This window comes from Perca fluviatilis, chromosome 5 (assembly GCF_010015445.1).
Source record: "Perca fluviatilis chromosome 5, GENO_Pfluv_1.0, whole genome shotgun sequence".
In the NCBI taxonomy this organism is placed as follows: Eukaryota; Metazoa; Chordata; class Actinopteri; order Perciformes; family Percidae; genus Perca; species Perca fluviatilis.
In genome coordinates this window covers 25,266,333-25,293,545 of record NC_053116.1, presented here as the reverse complement: position 1 = coordinate 25,293,545, position 27,213 = coordinate 25,266,333, and the positions used below count along the sequence as shown (strand labels likewise).

At 41.3% G+C, this 27,213-nt stretch overlaps 1 protein-coding gene across 2 annotated transcripts in view; it reads right to left on the bottom strand.

Moving 5' to 3' along the window:
* LOC120558931 (kazrin-like) overlaps positions 1-27,213 on the bottom strand; it is a 217,245-nt gene that overhangs the window by 112,405 nt on the left and 77,627 nt on the right. For both annotated transcript variants that reach the window (XM_039800292.1, XM_039800293.1), the window contains exon 3: positions 26,695-26,881. In XM_039800292.1, coding sequence (XP_039656226.1) covers positions 26,695-26,881 — 187 coding nt within the window. The remainder of the gene's footprint in view (positions 1-26,694; positions 26,882-27,213) is intronic.

Sequence of the window (27,213 nt, the reverse complement as noted above, 5' to 3'; positions counted from 1 at the left end):
TCACTTTCTTTCTCAGCCCCTCTCTCAGCCTTCCATCTCCCCCATTTCTCTTTTTCAATTTCCGTTCTCCTCGTCTCCCCTCTCCTCCGTTAGCTGCACTGCAGATTGCAGTAAACCCAGAAAATCCTCCTCATCACACAGTGCAAATACCATCTGTATTGGATTTGCCCTCAGCCCCAATTAATGGCCAGATATATGCCTTGTAGCATCTGGGACGGCGTCGGACACTGTGGCGTGTGAGCTGCACGAATCTAAACAAAATACTGAAGTGTCACAGTTTGTGTCAATGTAGCTGTTCAGTCTCATTAGTCTAAAATTGGTTATAACGTAGACTTTGGGAGAAACAAAAACATTAAAAGGTGCAGTAAGTGATTCTGCACAAGATTGTTGATATTTGAACTCAACTGCCAAACAAATAAAACCCCCCGCCCCCCACATATAGATGTGTATGGGGCTAAATTTGGCTGAGGATTTTATCCGACATCTGGAATACATACAGCCTTTGTTTACACTTCATAATGATGACTTTATCTCAACATATAGTGGCTTCTACAGAATCTCCTGATGAAAAAGTACAATCCTTACATGCACATACAGTGCAACCCTGTCTCCTAGAAATTATGTTTATATTCTTCTAATATGTGTTGCCAAATAGGAAAACTATTTGCTGCCTAGATTATGTTCTTCCAGTTAAGAAAGCGGTACATTCTTGTTACGCACAGAAGCTGTAGAGAGGAGGTCATGGTGGATGGTGGGCAAACAAAAATGCCGGACTTTGACACCAGAGACCACGTTTCGCTTCCCGAGTTCTGCATGTGGTTGTGTTACAGTGTTATTGTGCAGTTTTACTAGTGACAAGTAACAGTGACTTGTTTGTTTCTGTTTAGTCTACACTGGTGGAAATAAACTGGTTGCAAGTAGGGCTGAAGGATTTTTGAAAATAATCTAATTGCTTTTCTTTTCAAAAATATTGCGATTGCGATTTAATATGCGATTATTTTTTAAGCTCTTTGTCTTCTGTATTATTCAACAAAGACAATAAATCATTGTATAGTATGAACAACAAACAATTAGATAGCTTAAACAAACTTTCCTGGAGGCCAGGCCTGTATGTGATGATGAAATTAGGTGATGCATGAATTTATGTATATATATATATATATATATATATATCGCAGCCTTTGTGATTAGGAAATCACATTTTAACATATCGCGATATTATTGCAAATGCAAATGCAATTAATCATTCAGCCCTAGTTGCAAGTAAGTATATTAGTATATAGTATATTTCTAACACAATGCTTTGCACACACCAGTTCCTGATATTTACACTGAGCTCACAGTGCAAGAGCTCACAGTGCAAGAGAGGCAGACTTGACAACGAAATGTGACCAAACCACCCGTCTGTACTTTGTGTGTGGGCAGGTGCCTCTGAATGTAATTAGCCAACTAGTAATGACTTGTGACTCTGCAGCAGCAACTGTGGTAGCAAGAAAGTGAATGACTCAGAGCTCAAAGGCATAAATAAACAACACAGCAGCTTTGTTCCCTCGTCTAGAATTAGGAACATTAATAATTAAATTGAACAATAAATGAAGGTGGCTCGAGGGTGAGGGTGGGTGGGTAGCAGAGAAGAGAGAAGAGCAGGCTGCAGAAGGACAAAGAGGGCATCCAATAGCACCAAAAAAAACAACATCACAGTGCTAAAAAAAATATGACTAAATAGGAACCTTAAAGCTACATCCAATAAAAGGAACACACAAACAAGTTCACATTAAATATGCTGGGCTGAGGCTGTAGTGAGATTAGAATGCTATTCCTCTGTGCCTTGGATATAAAAGAGATTTAGAAAGTTAACTCTGGAACTAGGGAAATAAATAAAACACATGGATAGCAAGTTAGAGGTGTGCACTTGAGAAAAAAAACAAAGAGTTGGGTGGTAAGTCATGGCGAGGGTGGTCTAAGTGAGTCTAATGAAAAGGTCCTGGATAAAAAAGATGAAGAAAATAAAACAAGCTCCCACGACCATGTCCTCAAAGACTGCGGTGTGTCTTTGTGGTCGCAGATGCTGAAACAGACCTTTATAGGAGCAGTGACCTTGGCATTATTTACTCAAGCCGGGGCCTTCAAAGACACCAGACGCAGGCAGTGCCAGCAACTTCATCTCAGTCTCCACGGAGACGGTGTACTTTTGACTGGGAACTTTCCAGGCTCATTACAAGATGAGGTAGTGGGTTCTACCTCGCTGCATCGCTCTATTTGCTTCTATTCCACTGATGGGTCCGGAGAAATACAAGGGAGCGAGACAAAACGAGAGAGGGGGAGCTAAAAGAGGAGAGACAAAGAAAAGTAAGAATTTGCCTGAATGAAACTGCAAGTCACAGAAGGACCGGAGGAAAATACTGCAAATGAGCGAAAGAGAAATGAGAATGTAGAAGGAGAAAAACAGAGAGAGAGAATGGTTAACCGACAAGAGGATGAAGAAGAGAAATGACTGAAGGCGATGTTTCTTTCTTTCGTCCATTCACAGAAGTCCAGAACGGCCAGTGCAGTGCTAATGGGATGTTTGGAGAGAAGGAGAGGACAGCAGAGGGGTGGAGTGGGACAGTAAACGGAGTTTCACATTTTCAACAAGATATATCTTATTTGGATATTGGATGCACAGCTCATACTAAAATGTTTATGAATTATGACAGAAACTGGAATGTGCTTTTGGGTTTTAAGTAATCAGAGAATTCAGCGTAGAACATTTGCTAATGACCCGGCCGGACCCGCTCATACGGCTCATATCTTTGACACTTCTCCAGAATCAAACACATCACAAACACACCAGACACTGAAAGGATGGTGTGGCTCATCAGATGAAAAGGCTGAGGATGAGAGGCCTAGTAAAACAAAAGAAAGACGATGAAGGAAAGCAGACGGAGAGCCACTCGGCCACTGACACAGACCAACGGCACAAAGCGAGTCAGACTAATGGAGCAGAAAATAGAGGAATCATGAGCCTCTTATCTCTCTACTAATCACAGTCAGAACAGCAAAACTAAAAGGGAGATATAACGAAGAGGAAAGAGATGGAGTGAAAGAAAAAGGGAGAGCAGTGAAGAGCTTTAGGGTTTCTATAATCTTCATCCTTCCCAATCACAACCAAGACCTCTTCTTACTGTTATCAGCATTCCTAAATACTTCCCATCATTATCAAGCTATAGCTCATTCACTATGCCATCATTCTCCTGGGCGCCTCTCTATCTGCAATCTAGTCAGACAGCTCCATTTAGCGTGTCCAGCCTTACAGGGCCAACATTCTTTCCCTCCTCATGCCCACCAGTGCTCTGGACTCCGGTTTGGTTTTGATCTATTTTTGGCCCTCCGCTGCCTCTCCTCTCATCAGTTCTTCTTATCTAAGCCTTGCTTCGGCGGCCGCTGCAGAATCCTAATGAGCAGAAACAACTCACAATTCTTCTCTCAGTGCCCTCAGCAAGTATGCCGCCATGCACTCTTATCTTTACATCTACATACACTGCCACTGAGCTTCCACATAGGTGGAACCATCAGGCACACCTACAGCGAGAGGACACAGTTGAGTTTTTTTTTTGCATGATCGTGGGCTCTCTTTATTTCGTGGAGCTGTTAACATCTTAAAAGGGCAGGCGCAGACTCATGCTAAAGCGTGGGCATGAGCTTTGATGGTGTGATCATGTGGCTGTGATAACAGTGTTGCCGGATTGGAGGCAAACGCTTAGAAAGTGACTTGATCCTTTAGAGACGTTCTGATCGTGGAGCGCAAGGCAAAGCCCTCACCAGCCTAGAAACAGTGTAAAGCTTTCGGCGAAGAGTTAAGGGAGTCCACAAGGTTGTACCAGCATGGGGTTATGTTATTCGGTGATCCGGCTTGTTACATTATACTTTCAATCAAAATGAACCTAGATTATCTGTATCTCAATAGTGGCGTTGGCTTCACAGAGCTAGGTTTTAGAAATATATTTTCATGAATTCTTCTGTTTTCCAGAAATATTTATACAATATAAATTGTTAAACAATGGTATCCGGTCATCAGCAGCAATACGCTGTAGTTGTAAAACCATCTTCCAGTGTAATAACATGACCTGAGATGAGTGGCAGGAATGGCAAACACTGAAGAACAACCACAAAGGTTTATGTCTTGTCACAGATTCAAGATATTTTGACATCTTGCTTGTGCGGTTTCCACTGCATGATCACCATTAAATTTTCTATTTCATTTCTTATAAATACACCATATTTACCCTCCTTCCACTGAATCGCTCCATATCTCACAATTGCAACTGCAACTTAATTTCCCTGAAACAATAAAGTAATCTGATTCTGATGAATTGACCAGCAGGGGCAAGACTCAAAAACATTGACATTTTAAGCAGACAATACAATAGACGAGATGTATTCAAACACACTCTAATGTTTTAATTTGTTCTTGAGACATTGATGTAGCTGTAGCTACATGCTCTTAATCATAAAACTACAACGCTTTCTATTGCCTGAGAGGGTAACTTGAAAAACATTAATTTCTCCTGTAATACCTACATTTGAGATGTATTCTTTACAATAATTTAACGGTCCAAAACTATACTTTGATGCAAACTCTATAAGCCCTGAACCACATTGACAATGACACTGTGTTCAGCAGATGTACTGAATAGCAAGAATTCTAAGAGGCGGATAATCAATAGATCAATGATACACTTTGGCATCACAGTGTGGGGCATAAGCCTGAGAAAAGTTCTCTGACACCCTGAGCAGCAGAACAATATCTGAGTGCTAAGCCTAATGTAAGTCAGTTTTGTGGAGGGAGACAGACACTGCACAGGCTGGCACGTCACTCCTGACAATCGATTGTCTGTGAGGCATCAGACTTTATTCCTCCTCACAAGCCGTTTCACCCGTCACCGAGAGCCGCCTATCCATCCATCCATTCAAGTGAGATATGCAAAGGAAAACATTGATCGCATTACAAGATGCAGAATTATAGGACATTATGAGGTTGAGGGTTTTGGCAATCCATCAGTGGATTTTGGAGCTTCCAAATACAGTTTGTGTCAATGAATGGTCTGATTATGGATTGTGGAACGAAAGTTAAGCTGTTGTTTGGTGATCTGAAGGATTTCAATTCTAATATAAGCAGCTTATTGCTTTAGATCCATATACATGCAGACATCAATCTTGGGGATAGTCTTACAATAACAAGACGTATTGGGAGGGATCCAAATATAGATACAGGCACATACCCTCAACATGATGCTCTATAAAGTCTAAAGCTACTCTTTATTATAACAACAGTACTGGTTTTACTGTGATTATGAATGCAATGGTAGATTTGAGAAAAGAACATCCCTCAAGGCATTAGGGGTGGGAATCACCAGAGGCCTCACGATACGATATCATCACGATACCTATGTCACGATACGATATTATTGCGATTTTAAACATATTGCAATATTCTGCGATATATTGCAATGTACTACCTTTTTTCCAACTTCAAATTTTTCCCAATTTCAAAGGACAATTTTGTCAACATCTGTTTTATCTAAAAAGATACATTTCTCTGTTTGTTCATCTCACTTCAATTTTATTGCTGCAAAATGGGATTGTCAAGCAGACAAACTGACCAACACATATATCATAAAAGATCGATACTTGGCATCTGTGTATCGATACAGTATTGCCACGAAAAATATCGCGATACTATGCTGTATTGATTTTTCCCCCCACCCCTACAAGGCATTAGGACTTCTAAGCAGGTAGCAACTCATGAACTGACTGTTACATTTACGGTCTGACAGCTATGAACGAATCACCTCCTTTCAGTTTCAGTTGGTAAAGAGAAATATTTCCAGGTATCTCCATAATAACCACTTCACTTAGTACAGCAGAAATGAAACATGATGATATGTAATTTAGCTTTTCTTTGACCAATTAAAGTGTTTAAGCAAGAAGGCAAGATTACCATTATACGTTGCCATTATACACATACTGTATGCGAAAGTACTAAGTTGGCACACTAGAGATAGAGTTGGCACAGTAGTCGCAATAGCTCAGTAGGTTATTGTGGAATAAAGTTTTTTTTTTTTTACTATAGCCATCACATTATCCATGAATCTGTTCAACAGTGGTATCAACTTTCTTTCAAGGTAATGGCCTTGTACAGTGCCTTGCGAAAGTATTCCCCCTTGAACGTTTCGACCTTTGCCACATTTCAGGCCTCAAACAAAAGATATAAAACTGTAATTTTTGTGAAGATCAACAACAAGTGGTCCCAATATGAAGGAAATTCATTGGCTATTCAAACTTTTTAACAAATAAAAACTGAAAAAGGGTGTAAAATTATCAGCTTACCAGTCAGCAACCCCAAGTAGTCATAATGTTACTTTAATGATGATAATAGAACATGTGTGTAATCAAGTCTCGATAAATGCACCTGCTCTGTGATAGTCTCAGAGGCCGTGTAAACGAGACATCAGAAGACAAGAACACACAAGCGAGATACTGTTGTGGAGAAGTTAAAGGGATGATACAACCACTTTAAACATCCCAACACTGTGAAGCATAATATTGAAATGAGATACAGACCACTACAAACTACGAACCGGCCGTCCTCTAAACTTCAGCTCATACAATGAGAAGACTGATCAGAGGCACCAAGACATGATCACCTGGATGACTGCAGAGATCAACTGAGGTGGGAGACCTGTCCATAGGACACAATCAGTTATACTGCACAAATCTGGCCTTTATGGAAGAGTGCAAGAAGAAAGATTTCTTAAAGATACCATAAAAGTGTTGTTTAAAGTTTGCCCAAAAGCCACCTGGGAGACACACCAAACATGTGGAAGAAGGTGCTGTGGTCAGAGAACCAAAACAAACTTTTGGCAACAATGCAAAACGTTATGTTTGGAGTAAAAGCAACACAGCTCATCACCCTGAACACACCATCCCCACTGTCAAACATGGTGGTGCAGCAATGTTTGGCTCTTTTCTTCACACAGGAAGATGGTTAAATGATGGGAAGAGGAGAGACACTGAAGAAACTGATGGAGTCGCAAAGACCTAGACTGGGACGGAGATTTGTCTCACAAACAATATCAAAACAAAACAAAACTACAATGGAATGGTTACAAAAACATATAGGTGTTAGAATGCAAGTCAAAGTAACAAACAAGACTGTGGAAAGAACGGAAATCTGTCACAAACGCCCAACTCACTGAGCTCAAGCGTTTTGCAAGGGAATGGGCAAAAATGTCAGTCTCTCGATGTGCAAAACTATAGCATACCCCAGCACTTACAGCTGTAATAGCAAAGGTGGCGCTACAAAGTATTAACTTAAGGGCAATTTTACCCAACAGTTTTTATTTGTTTAAAAGGTTGAAATATCAATAATTTCGTTCCACTTCATCATTGTGTCCCACTTGTTGTTGATTCTTCACAAAAATTACAGTTTTATATCTTTATGTTTGAGGCCTGAAATGTGGCAAAAGGTCGAAAAGTTCAAGGGGGGCCGAATACTTTCCAGGCACTGTAGATACTGACAGTGAAACGCATTGTGCTTTATGGCCTGTACCAGAAATAAATTCTGTCCACACAGCTAGCCACATCAATTAATGGTCACAGAGCATGCCAACACATGGATCACTCACTGCACAAAGCAAACGTGTGTGTGTGTGTTTTTGTGTGTGTGTGTGTGTGTGTGTGTGTGTGTGTGTGTGTGTGTGTGTGTGTGTGTGTGTGTGTGTGTGTGTGTGTGTGTGTGTGTGTGTGTTTCTTTGGCCAAATGGATCGTACATACAGCATTTCTTCACAATCTGCATCCTTGAAAAGTAAAAGTGTTCCCCTGAAGATGGCTGAGTCAAAGATTTCTCTTAATATTCCCTGAAAGATGACAAGCCGTCTTTTATAGTATACTTGTTTCAAACGTGGCTGGTAGTAATATGTTTCGCCCTGCATATCTGCAACCAACCAGCTGTCAAACTAACATTTCTCTTGCCAGAGACCCAAAAGGTTGGAAGTAACTGACACAGGGGCAAGCAAAAACCTTGCTCTCCCTCTCAACTTCCTTTTGAACTCTGGCTGAACTCTCCTTGTTTGGATGGGAGATACAAGACAAAGCCTCTTCGCTTGCAAGAGATGAAGTGCCATGACTACTTCTAGACTGACAGAGCAGCTGCCAGTACCTGTCTCTTTGTTATGTCTCAGATAAGAACCAACTTCAAAAATACAAATTGTTGTTAAGTAAGCAATTTACAGATTTTAGATGTCTGTCTGCAACCAAGGAAATGCAATATTAACACGTCAGGTAAAGGACAGAACACATCTGTACACCACACTGAGCAAGCTAGCAAAGGAAATCAGATGTAGGCTAACTCAAATATTTGGTGAAGAGGAGAAATAACACTGGGTGTAGGGGTTTGTTTACAAGAGTATTGGCCATAATGTGCAATTCTGAATGCCAGAAATCTCAGCAATGAGTAAAGTAATCATTATATAACTGGTGTTTATAATGAATCCTGCCATACCCCGGCAGTCACAGTATTACGATCACATAATAATGCTAGTGCAGTTTTGTTGAAAAAGCAAACAGAAAAAGACAAGTAAACAACATCAGAAATAAAGCCAAAATGGCAAACATCCCAAATATATTATAGATTACTAATAACATTAAAGCTATAGTGCGTAGTTTCTGTCACCCCCATAAGGAATTCTAAGTAATGACAACAACACTGTCAGCGCATCCACATGATACAGCCTTCCGTGATCGCACACACACACACACCCCCACCCCCACCCCTCCTCGGCGCAGTTGCTAGTAGCGAAGGAGGACACGGAGGATTCAAAAACACGATGGACTCTTCAGAAGAGGTAATTATCTTCACTCAAGATTTGCGCGGGAAAGTCACCGGACACCCCAATCTTCTGAACATAGCCATACTGAGAAAAACTCAAACTCCAAAGAGTTGTGTGGAGCTGATAGTCTTATTTAGCTTTGTAGCAATTTATTTGGCAATGGTTTGAATGTAATGAACGTTCATTAATATCAAAAAGTTACACACTAAAGCTTTAAAACACAAACTAATTTCCGTCTTTTGCATTGAGCCTGGCGCTTGTGAACAATGGCTCAAAAAGAGAAGGTCACAGACTGTTTTTCGGTGACTGCATACCAAAAAAAAAACATTTGGTAGTAGTGACTCTTCTCTTCATTTTCTCCTGCCTATTGATCAGGCATCTGCCTCGCTTCCTGCTGATAAAAGATTAAATGGGCCATAAACAGGCATGGTGACTAGTGCTGTAGCTATCGATTTTTTTAGGAATCGAGTATTCCACCGATTATTTTATCGATTAATCAAGTAATCGGATACAAAATACTTTTGCTTTACAGTAAACAGCAATAGCAAATATACAAAAGAGGTTTCCTTTTTTTCGAAAAAAGCAACCGTTTGCATGGGCCACCAAGCCCCTTATTCTGTTGGCAAAAGTATATTTTTGGTGGCCCAAATGTAAATCTTTTTCACCCCCTTCCCCTTCTTGCCTCTGGCTCTTTGTACTGGATATGCAAAAGAGCTGTTCACTAAGCCCAGGTAAATGGGACTGTAAAAAGCTTACAGCAGGGCTATTCACACATTTTAAGAAGGCTAATACTGAGTGAGGAGAAAGAATAAAGAATGCAGACATCACTGGCATGGTCCGGTGACGTCATTCAAGTGCATATTAAGTAGCCATGAGGAGGTTAACTGCTCCAGGGGGGAGGGGCTGGTTTTTCTCCGGCAGCAGCTAAGTTTACAGAAATTTGTCAAAATTTCAAGATTAGTAGCAAACTAATAAACAGTTAGATTACAAACCGGAAGCTTTTGTTTTAGCTTGTTTGTAAAACACTGCTATTTGCAGAGTAGCATGCAGTCGGCTCGTTTTGTAAAACGCGGTGGACGAGAGCAGCAGACGTTAGTTAGCTACCTTGTGTCAGGTTCGTTCCGTGGAATGGATGAGTAGGCTGGATGTTTTCTACAGAGATGATGTAGCAGCATGTTTGCAGCTTAAAATTATCCCAAACTTTCTGCCGTTTTCTCTTGCCTGTCTCTTCTCTTAACCCCTCACTATTTTCACTGTCTTCCTTAATTTTTTAATCTGCGCCGTCAGTTCTCTTTATACATCCATGCGTCAGTCTTGTGGCTAGCGTCAGCCCGTTGTGCACTAGTAATAATCATCCGTGCGGAAACACAGTGAGCCGTACAACAAAGGATTATTCCAGCCAATTTTTACGTTAATCATGATCGCTATAAATATGCGTGTAATTTCGATTGAAAAAAACTCGACCCGAATCAGTGCAGGCATCATGGAGTAGCTGCAGCTACGTCTATGAGCTTCCACAGACCTAAAACGGCAGTTCGCTGGGCAAGTTTTAGATTGCCTTTGTGCCTCAAGTGGGCTCAATGATGCATCGACTCAAAACTAACACCCTTGCTTGTTGAGTCTTAGAGGACATTTACACTGCGTCAGTTCAGATAATCAATGGCAGTTAAATTCAATCAACAATGCAGAGAGGTTGTAGATTGCTCTCAACATATCGAATATCTTCTTACTTACTGTTTAATGTCTTCATTACATAATGAAAGCTGCACTAAAGTAAGCTACCAAGTCGGTCATTGCAGTATTATTCTGATCAATAAAATGAAAGAAGATGACAGGATAAGTGGGTTAAGGCAAATACAGTTCTCTGTCTGCCAACAAGGCTACTGAGACCCAGCCTTTGTTTATTTTTTGTCAAGCCAGTAAATGAGTTTGAATAACGAATTCCTCATTCATAAGAAACCTTTAGGACGGACAAGAAAAAGTTAGTCTTTACAATTTAGGAGAAACGTTTGAGTTAATCCCCACTTTTCTGAGGTGAAACCAGCAGTGAGAAATCTGTAATGGCTTTAATTTAGTGTAAATGAGCAATTTTACTTCAGCTTGCTAATGCAGCTCTGATGTAATGATGAGATATATACTCAATGCACCTGTAATTTAAGTTTCCCATCTGTTTTTATTGGTAAAATAAGTGGACTTTAATTCTTGGTTGTCTGGTAATAACTGAGCCTGAGTGTCACAGTCATCATTGTAACTTATAGTAATTTATACACACACTATACAAAAATAAAACTACCACTGTTCCAAGAACCCAACCTGGAACTTTCCTGCATATGGTCTGGGAATGTGAACAGGTGCATGAGTTCTGGAATAAAACAACATCAATAATATCTGACGTGATAGGATGTTGAATTCCTGCCGACCCGATTGTTTTGTTACTTAATGACAACTCTAAATTACACCTGCTTGGGAGACAGAGGAAAATTTGGCTAGCCGGCTCAACTGCAACCAAGAAAATGATAGCTCAACGCTGGCTCCCCCCTCACTCGTTTTGTATAAAAAAGTGGTTGGCGTATTTTCTGGACATAGTTATGCTTGACCTCTCTACAGCAAGGATTAACAAAGCCAAATCATCTACTATCAACCTATGGAAAAGCACAGCAGCACCAATATCAGACCTAATGACCTCAGTGCCACAAGAAATAGAGGAGAGTGACTAGGCAAGATGTGATTTCTGTTTTCCTCGAGACCACAGAGGGTGGGGGGTGGGAGAGGGTTTTTGTTCTTGTTCAATTTGCATTTCTGGTCTGTATGTCTAATGATAAAAAAACAATAAAAAATTGATCTTAAAATAAATAAATAAATAAAACTACCAAGAGGAGTGTTTACAACAGAATCTATTAGCAGTATCTAATTTAGTTTGGAGCCACTTGGATTAGTAATGTAGCAATGGATGAGTAAATGTATAATGTTTTTGCATGTCAGCATGACATATACGATTTTACAGTATATACAATATAAAGACTAATTCACAGCATAACACTAATTGAACCGCATCAAGCATGTTTCTATAGTACTTCCACTACCTTCAGGCAACTAATGTCCACTGTGTGGTCTGTTGTTCTGAGGGAAGAAACACTGCAGCTAACCTGACACTGCAAGAAAGTCTTTGTGGATTTTCAAAGCACAAATACATCAGCAGATAAAATACGACTCTTAGGTCATTTTTCATACTAGGTAGGAGCAGAAAGGCAAAATAAATTGGGTTTATGACACATGACAAAGTTAATGAGGTAGAGGATAAAGAGTATCCCCAGACAGACATCGTGTACGTGTGTAAATCGCACCCATAGGCAGAATTCATTTTGGCCTTGTTAGAGAAGGGCAGGTTCTCTCTCTCTCTCTCTCTCTCTCTCTCTCTCTCTCTCTCTCTCTCTCTCTCACATACACACATCACTTATTGCTCTGTCTATGTGTGTATCCGTCTGTTTTCATCCATTAACGTAAGTAATGCTTCTTCTCCTTCAGCATGATGCCAGGGTTGGGATGACACACGCATCTGCTCTCTGCCACCCTAACCCCTCCCACTCTCTGCCCACTCCACCCACTGTGCCAGTCCTCTTCATATGTCAGCCACACACTGGCACTTCACTTCCTATCCACTAGAGGCCTTATCCAATTTGTCAGGGTTGGCATACACATGGCTCAGGATGCCTCTCTCTCTCCTGTGCCACACGTCCCATCCCCATCACGTGGCTCTGAGACGGCCCTGTCTGTGCCAGAGGGCATTACGGTACCTGATGGCGGGGGCCCACCTGCCCCTACTGTGACATCCAGGCTTGCCCGATCTGCCTCTCCAACCCAGCAGGCACCAGCTGGCTGGACAGCCTGCATGCTGATAGACGGACAATTGTCGGCTGAACGATAACTCAGATTCACAACAGCCTAACTAACTGACTTGAACAAACAGCATTGTGTCTGTGTATGCTGATTGTTGATGTGATCATTTGAAGACAAAATATGAGGTAAGATAACAAGAAATGCATAAAAAGAAAAGAAGTTTTATGAATCTTTGCCTTTGTCAGTTTATATATTTTTTGTATCTTGCAAACAAAGGACACATTGCATTTGGGGTGCACTCCTGGGATCTCCAAGTAGAAAATGTCTCAAACATAGCTTTGACTTATCATGTGGAAACTTTGAAACAGGCATTACCTAGGCAGCTGTAAGACAACATAATAAAACAAAGTGAAGGCTCTCTCTTCTTAGTCACGCCACATCATGTTTCCACAAACATACTGTTCATCAAGAGTAAGAAAAGCAATCACTAAGTTGTTCAACTTAGCTAGCTAATGCAACTTGAATAGCTTCCTACTTATCAGACTTTGTGTTGCATAGCAATAACAATGATGATGCAATGTGCCTGCACCCATTGGCCTCTGGCTCCTATCACTAGCAACACTCACAGCTGCACATTTGGTTTAAGCACAGGTGTCCAATGTGATCACAGCCAAAAAAAAAGAGCAATGCCTACAAAATAAAATCTGGCCTCAAGTATAGACAAGAAAGTACTACAGTACCACATAACTACAATTCCAAAAGCTCTCTTGTAACCTCTAACTCAACAATGACAGGGCTTAAAGGCAAAACCATTCTAAAGCCAGCATAATCAGTACCTAAATTATATTACAGAAAAATATCAACAGATGAAGTTATCTAGACTCAACACCATCAACACGATTTAAGGGCATCATTCCAAGCAGCATGTCAAGTACAAAGTGTGGGAGGTGGAGGAGTGTTTAATACTTGACTAGCTATGTTAGTGTCTGACGTACATGAGTACCTCTGCACTCCCTCTGATCCTTGTCTTTAAACATTAAACGTCATTGGTTTAGCCCAAGAACATAACATCCTGTGCCCTTTTTCCCAGAGTGATGTAGCAATTTCAAGGCAATGTCTCACAAACATTTTTGAAACACCCTCACAGCTCCCTTGACTGGTCCTTGTGAGCTGGTGGAAGCTGTTTGACACACGAGTAGAGGCTTTACAAAATCACTGATCCGAGATCCCTCTCAATTTGTCAGCTCCTAAACGGTTGCAGTGGGATCTGTGCGAGGAGAAATCCGACCCAGGACCAGTGCATAGGTTTCAAAAAATGCTCAGAGGCAAGGCAATGCATCTGCAGAGCTATGCAGTAATTCTATTCGGCAATACCTAGACTTAAAATACCCATATCATCTTGAGTTGCATGTACTCCCAAGCTAGGATCCAAAATTAACACCCTGTTGTAGAAGAAGATTAACAGTGCTCTGCATTGAAATGTCATTCATGAAAAAGTTGAATTATTTCAATTTACTATATACGGTAGTATTTCAGATGTAATGCTTAGTCATGTCACAATGATAAAATAATTATTAGGTCTAACAATGAAATAAAGTGCTTTTTTGAAAACTAATAATACTAATAATACTTTCTAAACACTTTACTGTGAGACCTGCAGAGGAAGAAAGTATAAGGATGATGTCAAGGGTCACACCGTCTCCACACAGTGCTGCAGCACTTTGTAATAATCAAACACATGTACGCCACAGCATCGGCCTCACAGAAATGGAACAGAGGACAGAAATAGGCAAAACTCACATCATTTTATTCTACCACTGTCAGAAATGTGAGATGAACAGAGGAAATGTCATTTCAGCATTGCCGCTTCCACAACCGATCGTCTGACAGCACCTCATTGCGAATAATTGCTGACAAAACCTTAGTAAACCCCGCAGAGGACCTCCTCCTGCCCAGTCCCCTCCTCCTCCCCAGTCCCGGTCACATCACATCATTCAAAAAACCCTGTAGGGCAATGTGCCTGACGAGCACACACTTTCCTCATATCCTATCTCAGCCTATTAAGAGTCATTCTCTGGAGCAACAGAGCAAACCTATCGGCTTCCACTGTGCAGGTATCTATGCCTGAGTCCCATCCAATGTAATTGCAGTATAGCCTTGCATAGATCCAGCTGCTCTAATTTCTCATTTAATTTCCTTTACGCTCACTGGCAACGATACAGTTACAAATTATCTAGAGGAACAAGTTTGTTCTAATATATTTGAGCTGGGCCCTGTTGCAAACATATAAAATGAAGGCCATCTAAAGACTAATGGGGGATCTTAGTGGATGCAGTATGAAAACAATGATGCCCGCCACCCACCACCATCCACTAATGAAGCTTTCCATCAAATTAATGAGAGTTTTAATCATTGTTCACAGTAGTCTATCCACATGGTGCACAATCCATTATACTGGACTGTCACCTTCATGGAGTTACAGACAATTCCAGATCCTCTCTAAAATGTCTTTCTGTAGAAAAAGTGACATTTACACTGTACTAAAGCACTTTTCCCTCCTCTTTCTGACCCTCTACTTCCAGAGTTTTGCATGACACGGCTTAGCATTTGCACTTCATGGCATCTATATATGTGCAATGTCACAGATTACTGAGCACACTCGCTCACGCCATCTGCTGCATTGCGTGAGAGTGCTGTTAGCATCAGTTTTCCGGAAAGGCAGGCTGAAGGACAGAGGGCAACATTCATTTACATACCCGAGAGAAACTTAAACTCATTAATGCATACTGTGCCCAACCCAAAACATCAAATATGCACTATAGACCTTACCTACCCAAATGCTAGGAAGGGCATCAGATTGTCTATTCAGGTAAAGAATAACGGATATGTGTGTGGTAGTGGGGGTGCAAGTTAATTAGTATTAGAGTTGTAATGTCAAACAAAACCATTGCTAGTGTGTCAAGGCCTGTAGATAGCTGATGACTGTCTGGAAAACATTTTCCTTCGCTGCGCAATAACTTATGACAAAGCCACAGAGAATTGTTTGTGTGTGTGTGTGTGTGTGTGTGTGTGTGTGTGTGTGTGTGTGTGTGTGTGTGTGTGTGTGTGTGTGTGTGTGTGTGTGTGTGTGTGTATGCTCGTAGCACACATATATAAGCAGCACCATTGTATGTATATTAACTTGATACTACATTGTAATCAATCTTATTCACAAGGTTCCCTCACTCACTTGATGACTACATGTATATGTAAATGAATGACCTTTAAGCATATGGTTACAGACTAATATCACTCATCATTAACATGCTTTATAGGCACGTAATTACTACCTTCAACCACATGTTCAGGCTTCAGCCTTATAAATTATACTGACATGGGTCGTTCCATTTGACATACAACCTCCAGTGGGTGGTGATTCCTTCTAAACATGTGATTCATTAGGAAAGTTACTGCAGTCGACGCCAGGAGAGGAGCTAAACGAAGTTTGCCAAAGGCAATTGTGGCGTTTCCAATTTTTGTTGCACTTTTGAGGAGTGCTTTGATGAGTAACCATCTGTTGGGTAAATGTCCATAAAACGTGCCATAAACATGAAACCTGAGGGGGACTGTCATATTGCCTCACACAAGTCATTAAATTTCTCATTGCCATAGACAGAAAGGGACTCAAGCCATCTCCATCTACAAAAAAACACTAATGAGATTTGGTGCCATTTTCACAGCTTGAGGTAATTGATTGCAGTCTTTTACGACTGCATTACCCCTGTTATATCTTTCCTGTCTTTTCTGTTTCTTTGTTTTTCAGTCACCCAGCTAGCATTCTACACCAAATGCCTCTGTGAGTGACAGCAGCTTTACACCTATCCCTCATCATCAAATCAATGACATGGAGTGTGAAAGGGTATGAAGGATAATGGCGTTTTGCAAAATGTCCGGTTTTCCAGACATTGTCAAAAAGACAGCAGGACATGCAATTTATGGAAAAACCTGTAATCTACGTGAGGACATTCTACACTTGAATGCCTCTGCTAGGATTTTGACATGACCACAACTTAACAATAAAGGAAGATAATGGTGGAAATGATATTTTTGCACTCGGTTGATGCAGTAAAGGCAGTGATTGAATGTTCAGTGCTTCATCTGGAAATGTGTTCAGAAATGTAAGCAAACTCTAAATAAATCATAAAAGAAAACACACAGCTTGGTTTCCAAAAATGTTTTTATGAATCAAATATTTGAGGTAGTGATATATTATTGATAACTAGGTGTACTGTATATATAGCAAACAAGTTGCTAAACACTAAGAAAGTATATCAAGTAGGTCAATTTACAGTGCTTACTTCAACTTCCACAGACTAGCTGACCAAAAAGGTTTTACAACTTCTAAAAGTTGTCTACAGCATTAGATATTATAATAGTATGGTAAATTAAGCTCTGAGACATAGTCAAAATAAACAAAATGTAGTATTATTATTATAATTTGCTAAAAAGAAAACATGTAACCACCATGTTTCTAGTTTGAATCTAGCAGGGGACCTATGTAGAATTGTCATCCTTGGCTTCTATTCTTCCCAGTCTGTTGCCCAATTTCCTGTCACTTTACTATGAAACATTAGCCTGACAAGCCAGACCCACATCAAGATGTTGGGTCTGGGAACTCACCATTTGCAGGGTTCAATCCGAGGGGCGGGATAAACGGTTGTCTTTCAAATTCCCACTCCATGCAGTAGGATAGCACTACAACCAACCAGAGCAACGAAAAAGGTAGCAGAGCTAGTTGATAGATTAAACTTTTGCCGTATCCGGTTGACAAAACTCTGAACATGTCTTCCTTTTTTAAGAATGACTTCAGTGACCGTTCTTTGTTCTTTTCTCAAAGAAAAGCTCAACTCCAAGTCTTCCAGAGTTGCGGCCAAAGCCGATTCGAAAGACCGCTGTTCGCCAGCAGCAGCAGCCATAAGCCCGCCCACTGACTCTATACATGATGTGATTGGCCCGGCCAGAGTTTGGTTTTTCAAGCTCGCAAGTCAACGGAGAGTTGCTAGACTGACCCTGGCTGCAAATTACATTTGCTGCCGCTAGGGTGCGTCTAGATTTCTAGACTAATGAAACACAGAAGGCACAACGCGATTTCGTGTCATGTCCAACATGCAGGTTGGTGAGCAAGAAAACCTTTTGACAAAGACATCACGTTCCCATTCAGCTGCACGCTTTCCATTATAAAGATTCTTGTTTATGTTTATACATTATGACTGTATACCAGACTGAAAGCCTCTGAAATATACTGAAATAATTATGATTTGTTATGGTACAATATATTTCCAGGGCTATTGATATGTATTTATAAACATGAGTGTGGTATAATGTGACTAACCAAGCACTCAAATTATACTTTTAACAAGAAGGCAGTGATATTTGAATCCACTCTGGAAAAATGCATACCAAAGACCCCTTTTTGCATACATTACCCTAACTGAAGAGGGTAGAACATTAGTGAAACCCTGTTGACATTTTCAAATAGCTGAGACATAAAAGTGTCTTTCCAAATAATGTAAATACTGTCTTTATTTCATAAAATGTAAATCAGGAATTAATGGTGAGTCTAAAACAGTTGGGCCTTTGAGGAGAGACAACCTGCATTCTTATTTATTTTATATTGACTTCAAAATTAAATGTAAAAACGTTTTGCAGTTAAATAAGTAGGGCTGGGATGATCCTCTACGTGTTAAAGAAATGAGTTGTGGAACAAAATTGATCACTGCATGTTCCATGTAGATTACTAGTTAGTAAGTGATGTATATACATGTGATTGTTATGGTGAGAATTAGAGGTACACGTGGCATGTGTCTGCACATTGTGTGCACGCTGCATACTGCAGGAATACTAATTTCCAAGCTCTTCTCAATGTTAATGAAGCATTTACGGTGCAAGCGGTGTCTCTCTAATATACTGAAAATTGAATGTTAACGCTGTACACAGAATGACAGCAGCCCCACTGAGCAGAGAGGATCTGAACGCACGCATAAAAATTATAACCACGGAGGAAAATCATTTTACTAAAATGCCACATTACGTGAGGAGTGATACCAGGGAAGTCAATTTTGGGGAACAGGCAGACAGTGAGTGCCTTTTTGTTCCACAGCAAGTGAAACAGAGGGATGTTTTTTTTAAAGATTATTTTTGGGCTTTTCCGCCTTTAATTTCATTTAATTAATTGCTAGTAAAAAAAAAAAAAAAAAAAAAAAAAAAAAAAAAAAAAAAAAAAAAAGAAGAGAGAGAGAGAGAGAGAGAGAGAGAGAGGGGGAAGACATGCAGGAAATCGTAACAAGTCGGATTCGAAACCCTGGAACTCTGCGTCGAGGCATAAACCTCTCAGTATATGTGCGCCTGCTCTACCCACTGAGCCAACCCGGCCACAATGTGGGACATTTCTGTAGCAGTTTTGTCTGTCTGGTACTCCAGAATACAAGCAGGACGCAGAAATGTGTTGCCCCTCTCCTGTTGTAAGATGCCAATTGGTTCTGCCACACAGCTGTTAGAGAAAAGCTTAGCCTCTCACTTTCGCTTTCAAAGACCCATATTGATGAATGGCCAGCCATCACTATACTGCATCGATCTGGAGACTGCAGGTGAGGCCAGTCTGAGAGAGGTGTGCGCTGTCCTACTTTAAGGTGCTTGTGAAATAGAGGTTAAACCAAATACCACCTGCTTTGCAGATGCTGGTCTGGTGAACTGGCTCCTTTTTTCATTCAAATTCAAGCCCTGGCTAATAGTAAAAACATGAGTAGTCTTGTCATGTCTACTTTGCTCTTCTCTTCACCTCTAAGCTACTTTTTAAGCAAATAGCCTCCCGATATTCTTAATCCTGTTTAATATCTAATGTCAATGGCCAAGTAGGCTTTTCGTGAACAGAATTACAGAACACCACCACACTGTCTCAGTAGCATTTTAACATGCAGAGATTGTCTGCTCATTAAAGATGTATAGAGACAGCAAATCATCTATGCTAAATGATATAATAGGCCTAACTAATTCTTGATCTTCTGGATAACCCCTCCTTGAAGATTAATATATTTTTTGTGTTTTCAGTTATCACAAGGACAAAATCTGTGTTTAACTCAAATCATTACCCAGACATCGTGTAAAACTTTTTAATGAGGTTCAGATAGAAATGCATGCCCTTTGTGTTTAGGCAGTAATGTAGTCAATAGCCTTGTGAATGCTTGACCAACCACGCTTATCTCAAATACTCTCAACTACAAGAATGGATGAGTCATTATATGCAATAGAACTGACCTTTTCTCATAAACTTTGAATGCTGAATAAATAAACAGTATCATCCCCCAAGAGAGGTGGTTAGAATACAATCAGCTGCAAAAAAATATCCAACGCTTTATCCAAAAACATGCATTAAAGGAACACGCCAACTTATTGGGGCTTATTCACCGTATCCCCCAGAGTTAGAGAAGTCAATACATACCCTTCTCATCTCCGTGAGTGTCGTAACTCTGTCTGACGCCCCCACCGCTAGCCTAGCTTAGCACAGATCCTGGAGGTAACCGGCTCCATCTAGCCTACTGCTCCCAATAAGTGACAAAATAATGTAACTTCATGTGACCTTGTTATCTGTACACGCTGTGACTATACAAATCACAAAATGCAAATAGGAAAATGTTGGCGTTATTTTGTCACTTATTGGGAACAGTAGGTTTTTTTAAGGTTTTACAACTTTAAAAAGCTGTCTAAACCATTGGTTGTATGGTAAATTAAGCACTTAGACAGTCAAAATAAACTAAATGTGGTATTATTATTATAATTTGCAAAAAAGAAAACACGTAATCACGATGTTCCTGGTTTGAATCCAGCAAGGGACCTATGTTGCATGTCATCCTTCTATGCTTCCTGTCACTTTACTTTCACCCTTCAAGGACTATATCCATTCATCAGTGCACTTTCCATTAAAAAGATTATTGTATATATTTATATATTATGACTGTATAACAGACTGAAAACCCGCTTTGTTACAACTCTATTAGACATTTAGTTATTCTGTCGGTGAAGGATTTTATTTTGATCACTACATGTCATGTGTCCTTGTGACATCATTTCAAGTTGACACAGACACTGTACATTAGCCAGTGTACGATTACCTCAAGTTTACAGAAAACAGCAGTTGATATTGAGAATGGATGTTGTTTATGCAAAGAGCATTGTATCCTTATCCTCCCCATGAGTCAGCTAATTCCCCATGTTTTCAGCAGAATAGGCCTTAAACTAAACATTTATCATGATAAAGTGTGGATTTATGGGTTGGAATTGTAACCGTATTAAACACAGTATTGTAGATAGCAGCAAATGTTTGCCACGAGCAGAGCCAGGCAGTCTTCGTTAGCATGTGGATGCTATTACAGCATGGTAAACTCACCTTTAATTGAAAAGAAATGAGAACATGAACACTTAGGGCCCTATTTTAACGATCTGAAACAAAAGTATCAAACGCAAAACGCAAGTACCTTTGTGGGCGGATCTTGGGCGCTGTTGCTATTATACCGGCGAGATAAATGACTCTTGAGCCTGATGCAAATCTAAAATGGGTTGGTTTGAAGTAGCTACATTACTCATAGGTGTGGTTTGGGCGTAAAGTACAATAAACCAATCCGAGCGTCATCTCACATTCCCTCTAAAAGCAGGCGCGCTTGTTCCATGGCGGATTGCTATTATGATAGCGGATTTGCCAGGCGCACGCCAGACCGACGTTCTCATCAGGTCTGGAGCTGGAGCTGTCCGGGATGCGGCAAAGTATAAATGCCCGTCTTGACCGGGTGGCGATGTTGCTGCGGCCTCTCGGGCGCATCTCCTCAAGTCTGGAGAGGATTGCTGGAGCCATGGAGCGTGGGCCTCCAAACGCACCACCTGCTCCTGTTGTGCCCCTTCCTCCTCCCCCCACTCCATCTCTGAAACTGAATCTGAAACTGCAAAATAGCACCAGGGAACGTTTGCGCCTGAACACGCTCCTCTTTTCACTGAACCGCCCCCGGGAGCGCGAATTCATTCCCTAATTTTCCGACGTGAGTCTGTGGAGGGAAAAGTCCGCTGTGCGTCGGGTGCAAAATAGGAATCATACATCCGACGGTGTGTACAAAGTAAATTGCGCTGGGTGCAAGATATGGCCCTATATGTGTATGCATTTTAATGTATATTGAGCGGGTCTGAAAGGAGTGATTAAACTCGTGACATGAAATGTCATGGCAACCAAGGCATCTCCATGACAACGTAGTACATTTCATCTGCTGATAAACACTGTGAGATGCAGCAAAAAGCTCTGGAAAAAGCTCCAAAGTGGAGCTTGTCAAATTGCTGATTACTGTGTTTAAGATATGTCCAAATCTGTCAGTCCAAATAATAATAATATTTATATAGCACTATTCATGCATAAAATGCAACACAAAGTGTTGCATTTTATTTTGTTAAAACATTTAAAAGCCAGGACACACCGACCAGACGGCCGACCGTCGACAGAAAAGCCAGTCGAAATGATCAGTCTCCCCGTGTTGGTCCAAAAAGTGCCACAGAACACACCAAAGAGACAAGACGTAATACGCCTCCATAACAGCAGGCGGCGCTAATCTGTATTGTTGCCCAAAAAATTTTAACTGGCAGCTGATTGGACGAACGCGTCACATGGGTTTGTTTTCTCCGGAAATTCAAAGCCAAACTGTCATGGCGGCCGTTCAGAATACGATCCCATATTGTACTAAAATAGACTCTAGTCACGCTCATTCCACTCACCATTTCCGGGTGAGTCCCGACTGCCCTGTCGCCGACTGAACATGTCAGGTCGGCGAAAATGAACGCCGACAGCCCTCCGAACTGACGACGGCACGGGACACACCGAACAGATTCGATTCCGATTTTCGGCCCCCGTGTGTCCTGACCTTAAAAGTGTATCTGTAAATCTGACACAGCTAGGTAATAATGGTGTACAGTGGTGGAAAGTAGGGCTGCACAATTAATCGAATTTTAATCACGATTACGATTTTGGCTTCCCACGATCAAATTTGTGTGATCGAGCGATATTTAAAATGCGTCATTCCCTTCATAGAACAGTTTTTGCAAAGCCAATCTAGCGCTCCATAAACCACTGTCTGATCACATGTCTCCATGAGCCAATCAGAGCTGTTCCCTGCCTGCACCGCGCAGCTTAGTTTCTAGATGTAGACAGTCACAGAGGACAGAGTAACGTGAGGAAAATTCCACAACAGGTAGCAGTCGGTCATCATAAGCGGGTCACAATGTTTACCATGTATGTAATGTAATGTAAACGCAACGTTTTGTCCCGTCTGTGTTGTTTTTCGACAACAGCAGTGACCAGTGCTAGTTTGTGTCTTTTAGCTCATAGCTTTAGCAGCAGACTGTTGGACGTCCCGCTGTTGGAATCCTACAGTGAAATACAGACACACTACACTGTTTAGCAGTCAGCATTTTAGCCGTGTTTAATTCAGTTACTACTGTGGCTAACGGTAGGCTAACGCTACCTGCTGTATAATGTGTCATTAGTGTTTACTAGTGTGACATTCAGCGATGTTTATTTTGCCTCTAACGTGGGTTTCAGAGCATCAGAGCGCAACGCAGACATGTAAATGGCAGTGTAATGAGCCACAGAAATCCACGTAGCTATTTCGTCTGGTAGATACCAGGCACCATATGCGCCGTTAACGTGAACAGAAAATTGCGTTGCCTGTATCTTTCACGGCAAACATGCATGTGTGGAAAGCGGTCGCACAACAGCTGAAATGGCATACTCCTTCACAGTATCCTTCAATAAAGGAGGAATGTAGCACAATATGGATGTATTAGTAGGAATGTAGCACAATATGGATGTAAAAGCAGTTATAATTATATAATAAAATTTGTTTTGGCTAAAATCAACAAATCGTGATAATTAATCGTGATCTCAATATTGATCAAAATAATCGTGATTATCATTTTGGCCATAATCGTGCAGCCCTAGTGGACAGTATTTTGGAATTTCATTCTTTTTATAAATGTCTTATTAATAGCAAATTCTTAACCAAAACAATATGTTCAGCAGTCATATTTCTGCTCTACAGCAGCATGTGGTTCATCATAGCCACAGGCCTAATGTGTGCTGGAGATGTCACCATCTCTTACAATCCCGTTGAGTAGACTGTGGAATACAAAGAAAAAAACAACCAGTTTAATGATGAGCAAAACAGCACAGAAGTTTGCATCAAGGTAACCACAGTGGATCTGGCGTGCGTAATTGTGGTTTGACTTTGTGAGTCATACACAAACTAGATAGAACAGTTTTTTTCCACCTGTATGCACCTCTACGAAATAGACTGTAAGAAGAATTTAATTCTAACTCTGACACAATTTGAATGAAAAGTTTCTTGTCCACTACAGCCATTACTGAACATTACAAAAGTAAAATGAAAGACACCTCAAAAGTACCTTTAGCTATAAGACATTTATGGCAGATATATGGCAGAATGAGCACTAGAATGGGCTTCTCATTTACTCTTCCAATTTCCAGAGAGGAGCTGGACGTGACATTCTCTCCCATATACAAAGAGAAAATGAGAACGGCACGAATTGGGGCCACAGGCAGACGTTTTGAGCTAGTTTTATGGCTGCTCAGCATTTCTCTATATAAGCAGCCCCCATAGCGCCACAGCAAAGCTAAATGTAGTCCATTTAAGTCTAGGGGGAAGCTCACGAACTACCACATGAGGATACTATTGAGCTCAGAAAATAGACAAGGTGTAACATGTTTGAGAGAGAGACAGAGAGAGAGAGAGAGAGAGAGAGAGAGAGAGAGAGAGAGAGAGAGAGAGAGAGAGATGAGGAGGCTGGATATTGTGTGTGTATATGTTTTAGAAACGACTGAGCATATACCTCTCCACAGACCACTAAAGAAAGATAATACATGAAGTACTCCCATTTATCACAATGTTTGCACTTGCTTGGATGAATTTAACATGCAAATGTAAACCCCCAGGCAGTAGAAATGCAATTAAGGTAAGCTAGCCTGCTAGTAAGGTTAGTGCTGCTGGTAGCGAAGTGCCAGGTAGCACCCCCAGCATAGCTTCCCGCAGGACTCCCACTCTGCCGGCTGTGCAATGAACCAGCGACCCTTAGCACACACCTCCCTTCACAACACAGCCAATGGTGATAAATTACCTAATCCCACTATCCCCAGCCGTTTCTATTATACACCCTGGGCTTGTAAAGAACAGCTCGGAGGAGAGAAAGGGGGCTGAAACAGACAGTGAGAGGTGGGTGTGAAGCGGAAAAAAGACTTATTGACAGGTACACAATGACAGTGGGAAGATATACAGGCCAAACAAAGGCAGGAATCAGCAACCATAATCTTCAGTATCAAAAGGACGTGTGCATGTGTCATTTTTGATGTTGGAAAAAAGGGGACTCAGAACCACTTAGCCTTATATTTCAAGACAATGATGTCTGAAAAAATCCATCTTGAGAGCGATCTACAGATAGGTGTACATTTCTTAATATGTATAATTTCAGAAACATTTTAAGAATCGACCTGTCAGTCTCTTTGATGTTAATTATGTGAGTTTGATGAATCTTCTCTACAGATGAATGTGATTCCACCACTGAACATACACACCTCAGGCGTCATTTCAGCTGAGCAGAGAGGCAGCCACAAGGGACAATGACATCAGTGCTCAAACCCTCCCAGAGGAATTCTTATCGTCACTCACACTGGCACAAATACAGCTATGGAAACAGCAGGAGTGTGAGCGTGCATGGGGGTTATAGGGATACCGCAAAGCGTGTGCACACACACGCACGCGCGCAGAAATAACTGAAAAACAAAGCGACAGGGGCAGTCCATTGAAAACAATGCTGACACATGACCAAACTGTTCCTGACCAGCTGTGTAAGGCAGCTTGCGTTCACATTTTCCTCTTTGAAATAAAAACACTACAGAGGTCAGCTGAGGACCAAATGACTCTTTGTCATTGTAAAGGGAGAGTTGGCCAACTAATGTTTCCTTGTGAATGTAAGAGAGGAAATACAGCAGACCTTTTACTAAGCTTGATCACGGAAGTATCTGAGAGATATGTGGTTTTTAAAGCTGAGTGCCAAAAGCCAAGAGAAAACGTATTCTATCAGACAGCTCACTGTACCAGCTGACTGCTATGGAAACAGCAAGAGTGTGAGAGTATGTGTGTGCCAGAAGTTGAAAGGACATGACAGCATGGGCACACATACCCACACATGAAATTTCAGCTACCCATGCTTATGCATGTACACAAATGCAAAAACAAACATCTGTTACCTATCTACATGTCAGTCAGTGTTGGAAAAGGGCAAACAGGCCAGCTGCAGAACCCGCACGCACGCACGCACACACGCACACACACACACACACACACACACACACACACACACACACACACACACACACAGCATTCTACAGACTGGGCAGCCATTCAAACAGCTCTCGGTAACAGTAACCCACAGCAACCCTAAAACCAGCCCCCTTTTCCCTTCCTCCTCAAGAGACACAGATCCATTGCCCAGTTAGGAAGAACCGAATGAACTAGCAGACAGAGTGAAAAGAGGTTGTAACTTTACCCACTCTGCCCTTACTAAAGTGCAGCACTACCCCCCTCTTAAAGGTTCAGGAGGTTAATTATTCAACATGAGAGGGGATTTGTGGGAGAACTGAAAGTGGACACAAGCCAGCAGAAACCCCTCACCTCTTTTGTTTAACTCATCCACTCACTCACTGACTTTAAAATATGCACTTATTCTCATGGGTGAAGGAATGAGTGGAGGCTTTTTCAACTCACTCTTGGACATTATCCATGACATGCAAAAACACACGTGCACACATAGCAAGATGATACACAGCCGCATCAGAGTGTCCACATGTTCAAAGCTTCTCGACACACAGTTAGTCGCACTCCACTCTCCGAGCGGCTCTCCTACCATTGTGGTTGTGCTGCAGGGTCTCAAGCACGCTGGCAGAGTCGGTTGCCCCCAGCTCGGCCAGTCTGCGGCTGGTGGCGCTCAGCTCTGACCGCAGGTTGGTCACCTCCTGGCTGGCGGACTGAATGGCCCCATCAATGCGCTGGGCCAACTGCTTGTTGTCATCCATCATTTTCAGGATTTTTGCCTGAGGAAGAGAGTGGAATCCAGACAAGGTGTCATGCTGACAAGTTGTACATCTCCTGTGAAGGACGGTGTCCCCAAATAAATCCTTTCTCTTTCTCCTTTTCTGTCTGTTCTTGCTCCCTTTTTATAAGGAAGTTAAATCCTCAAAGCAGTTTGTCCTTTCCCCTTAAAGAGAAGTATCCAGCTCAGGGGAATGTGTATCTGCTAGAAGTAGTGTACGCTTTGTAGATGGTATTATGTGTGGTGTGAGCTTGTCAGTGCGCAAGCATGCCTGTGTGTGTCAGAGAGTTCCGAAACAGCATGTGTGTGTGTATGAGTGCGTGTGTGTGTGTG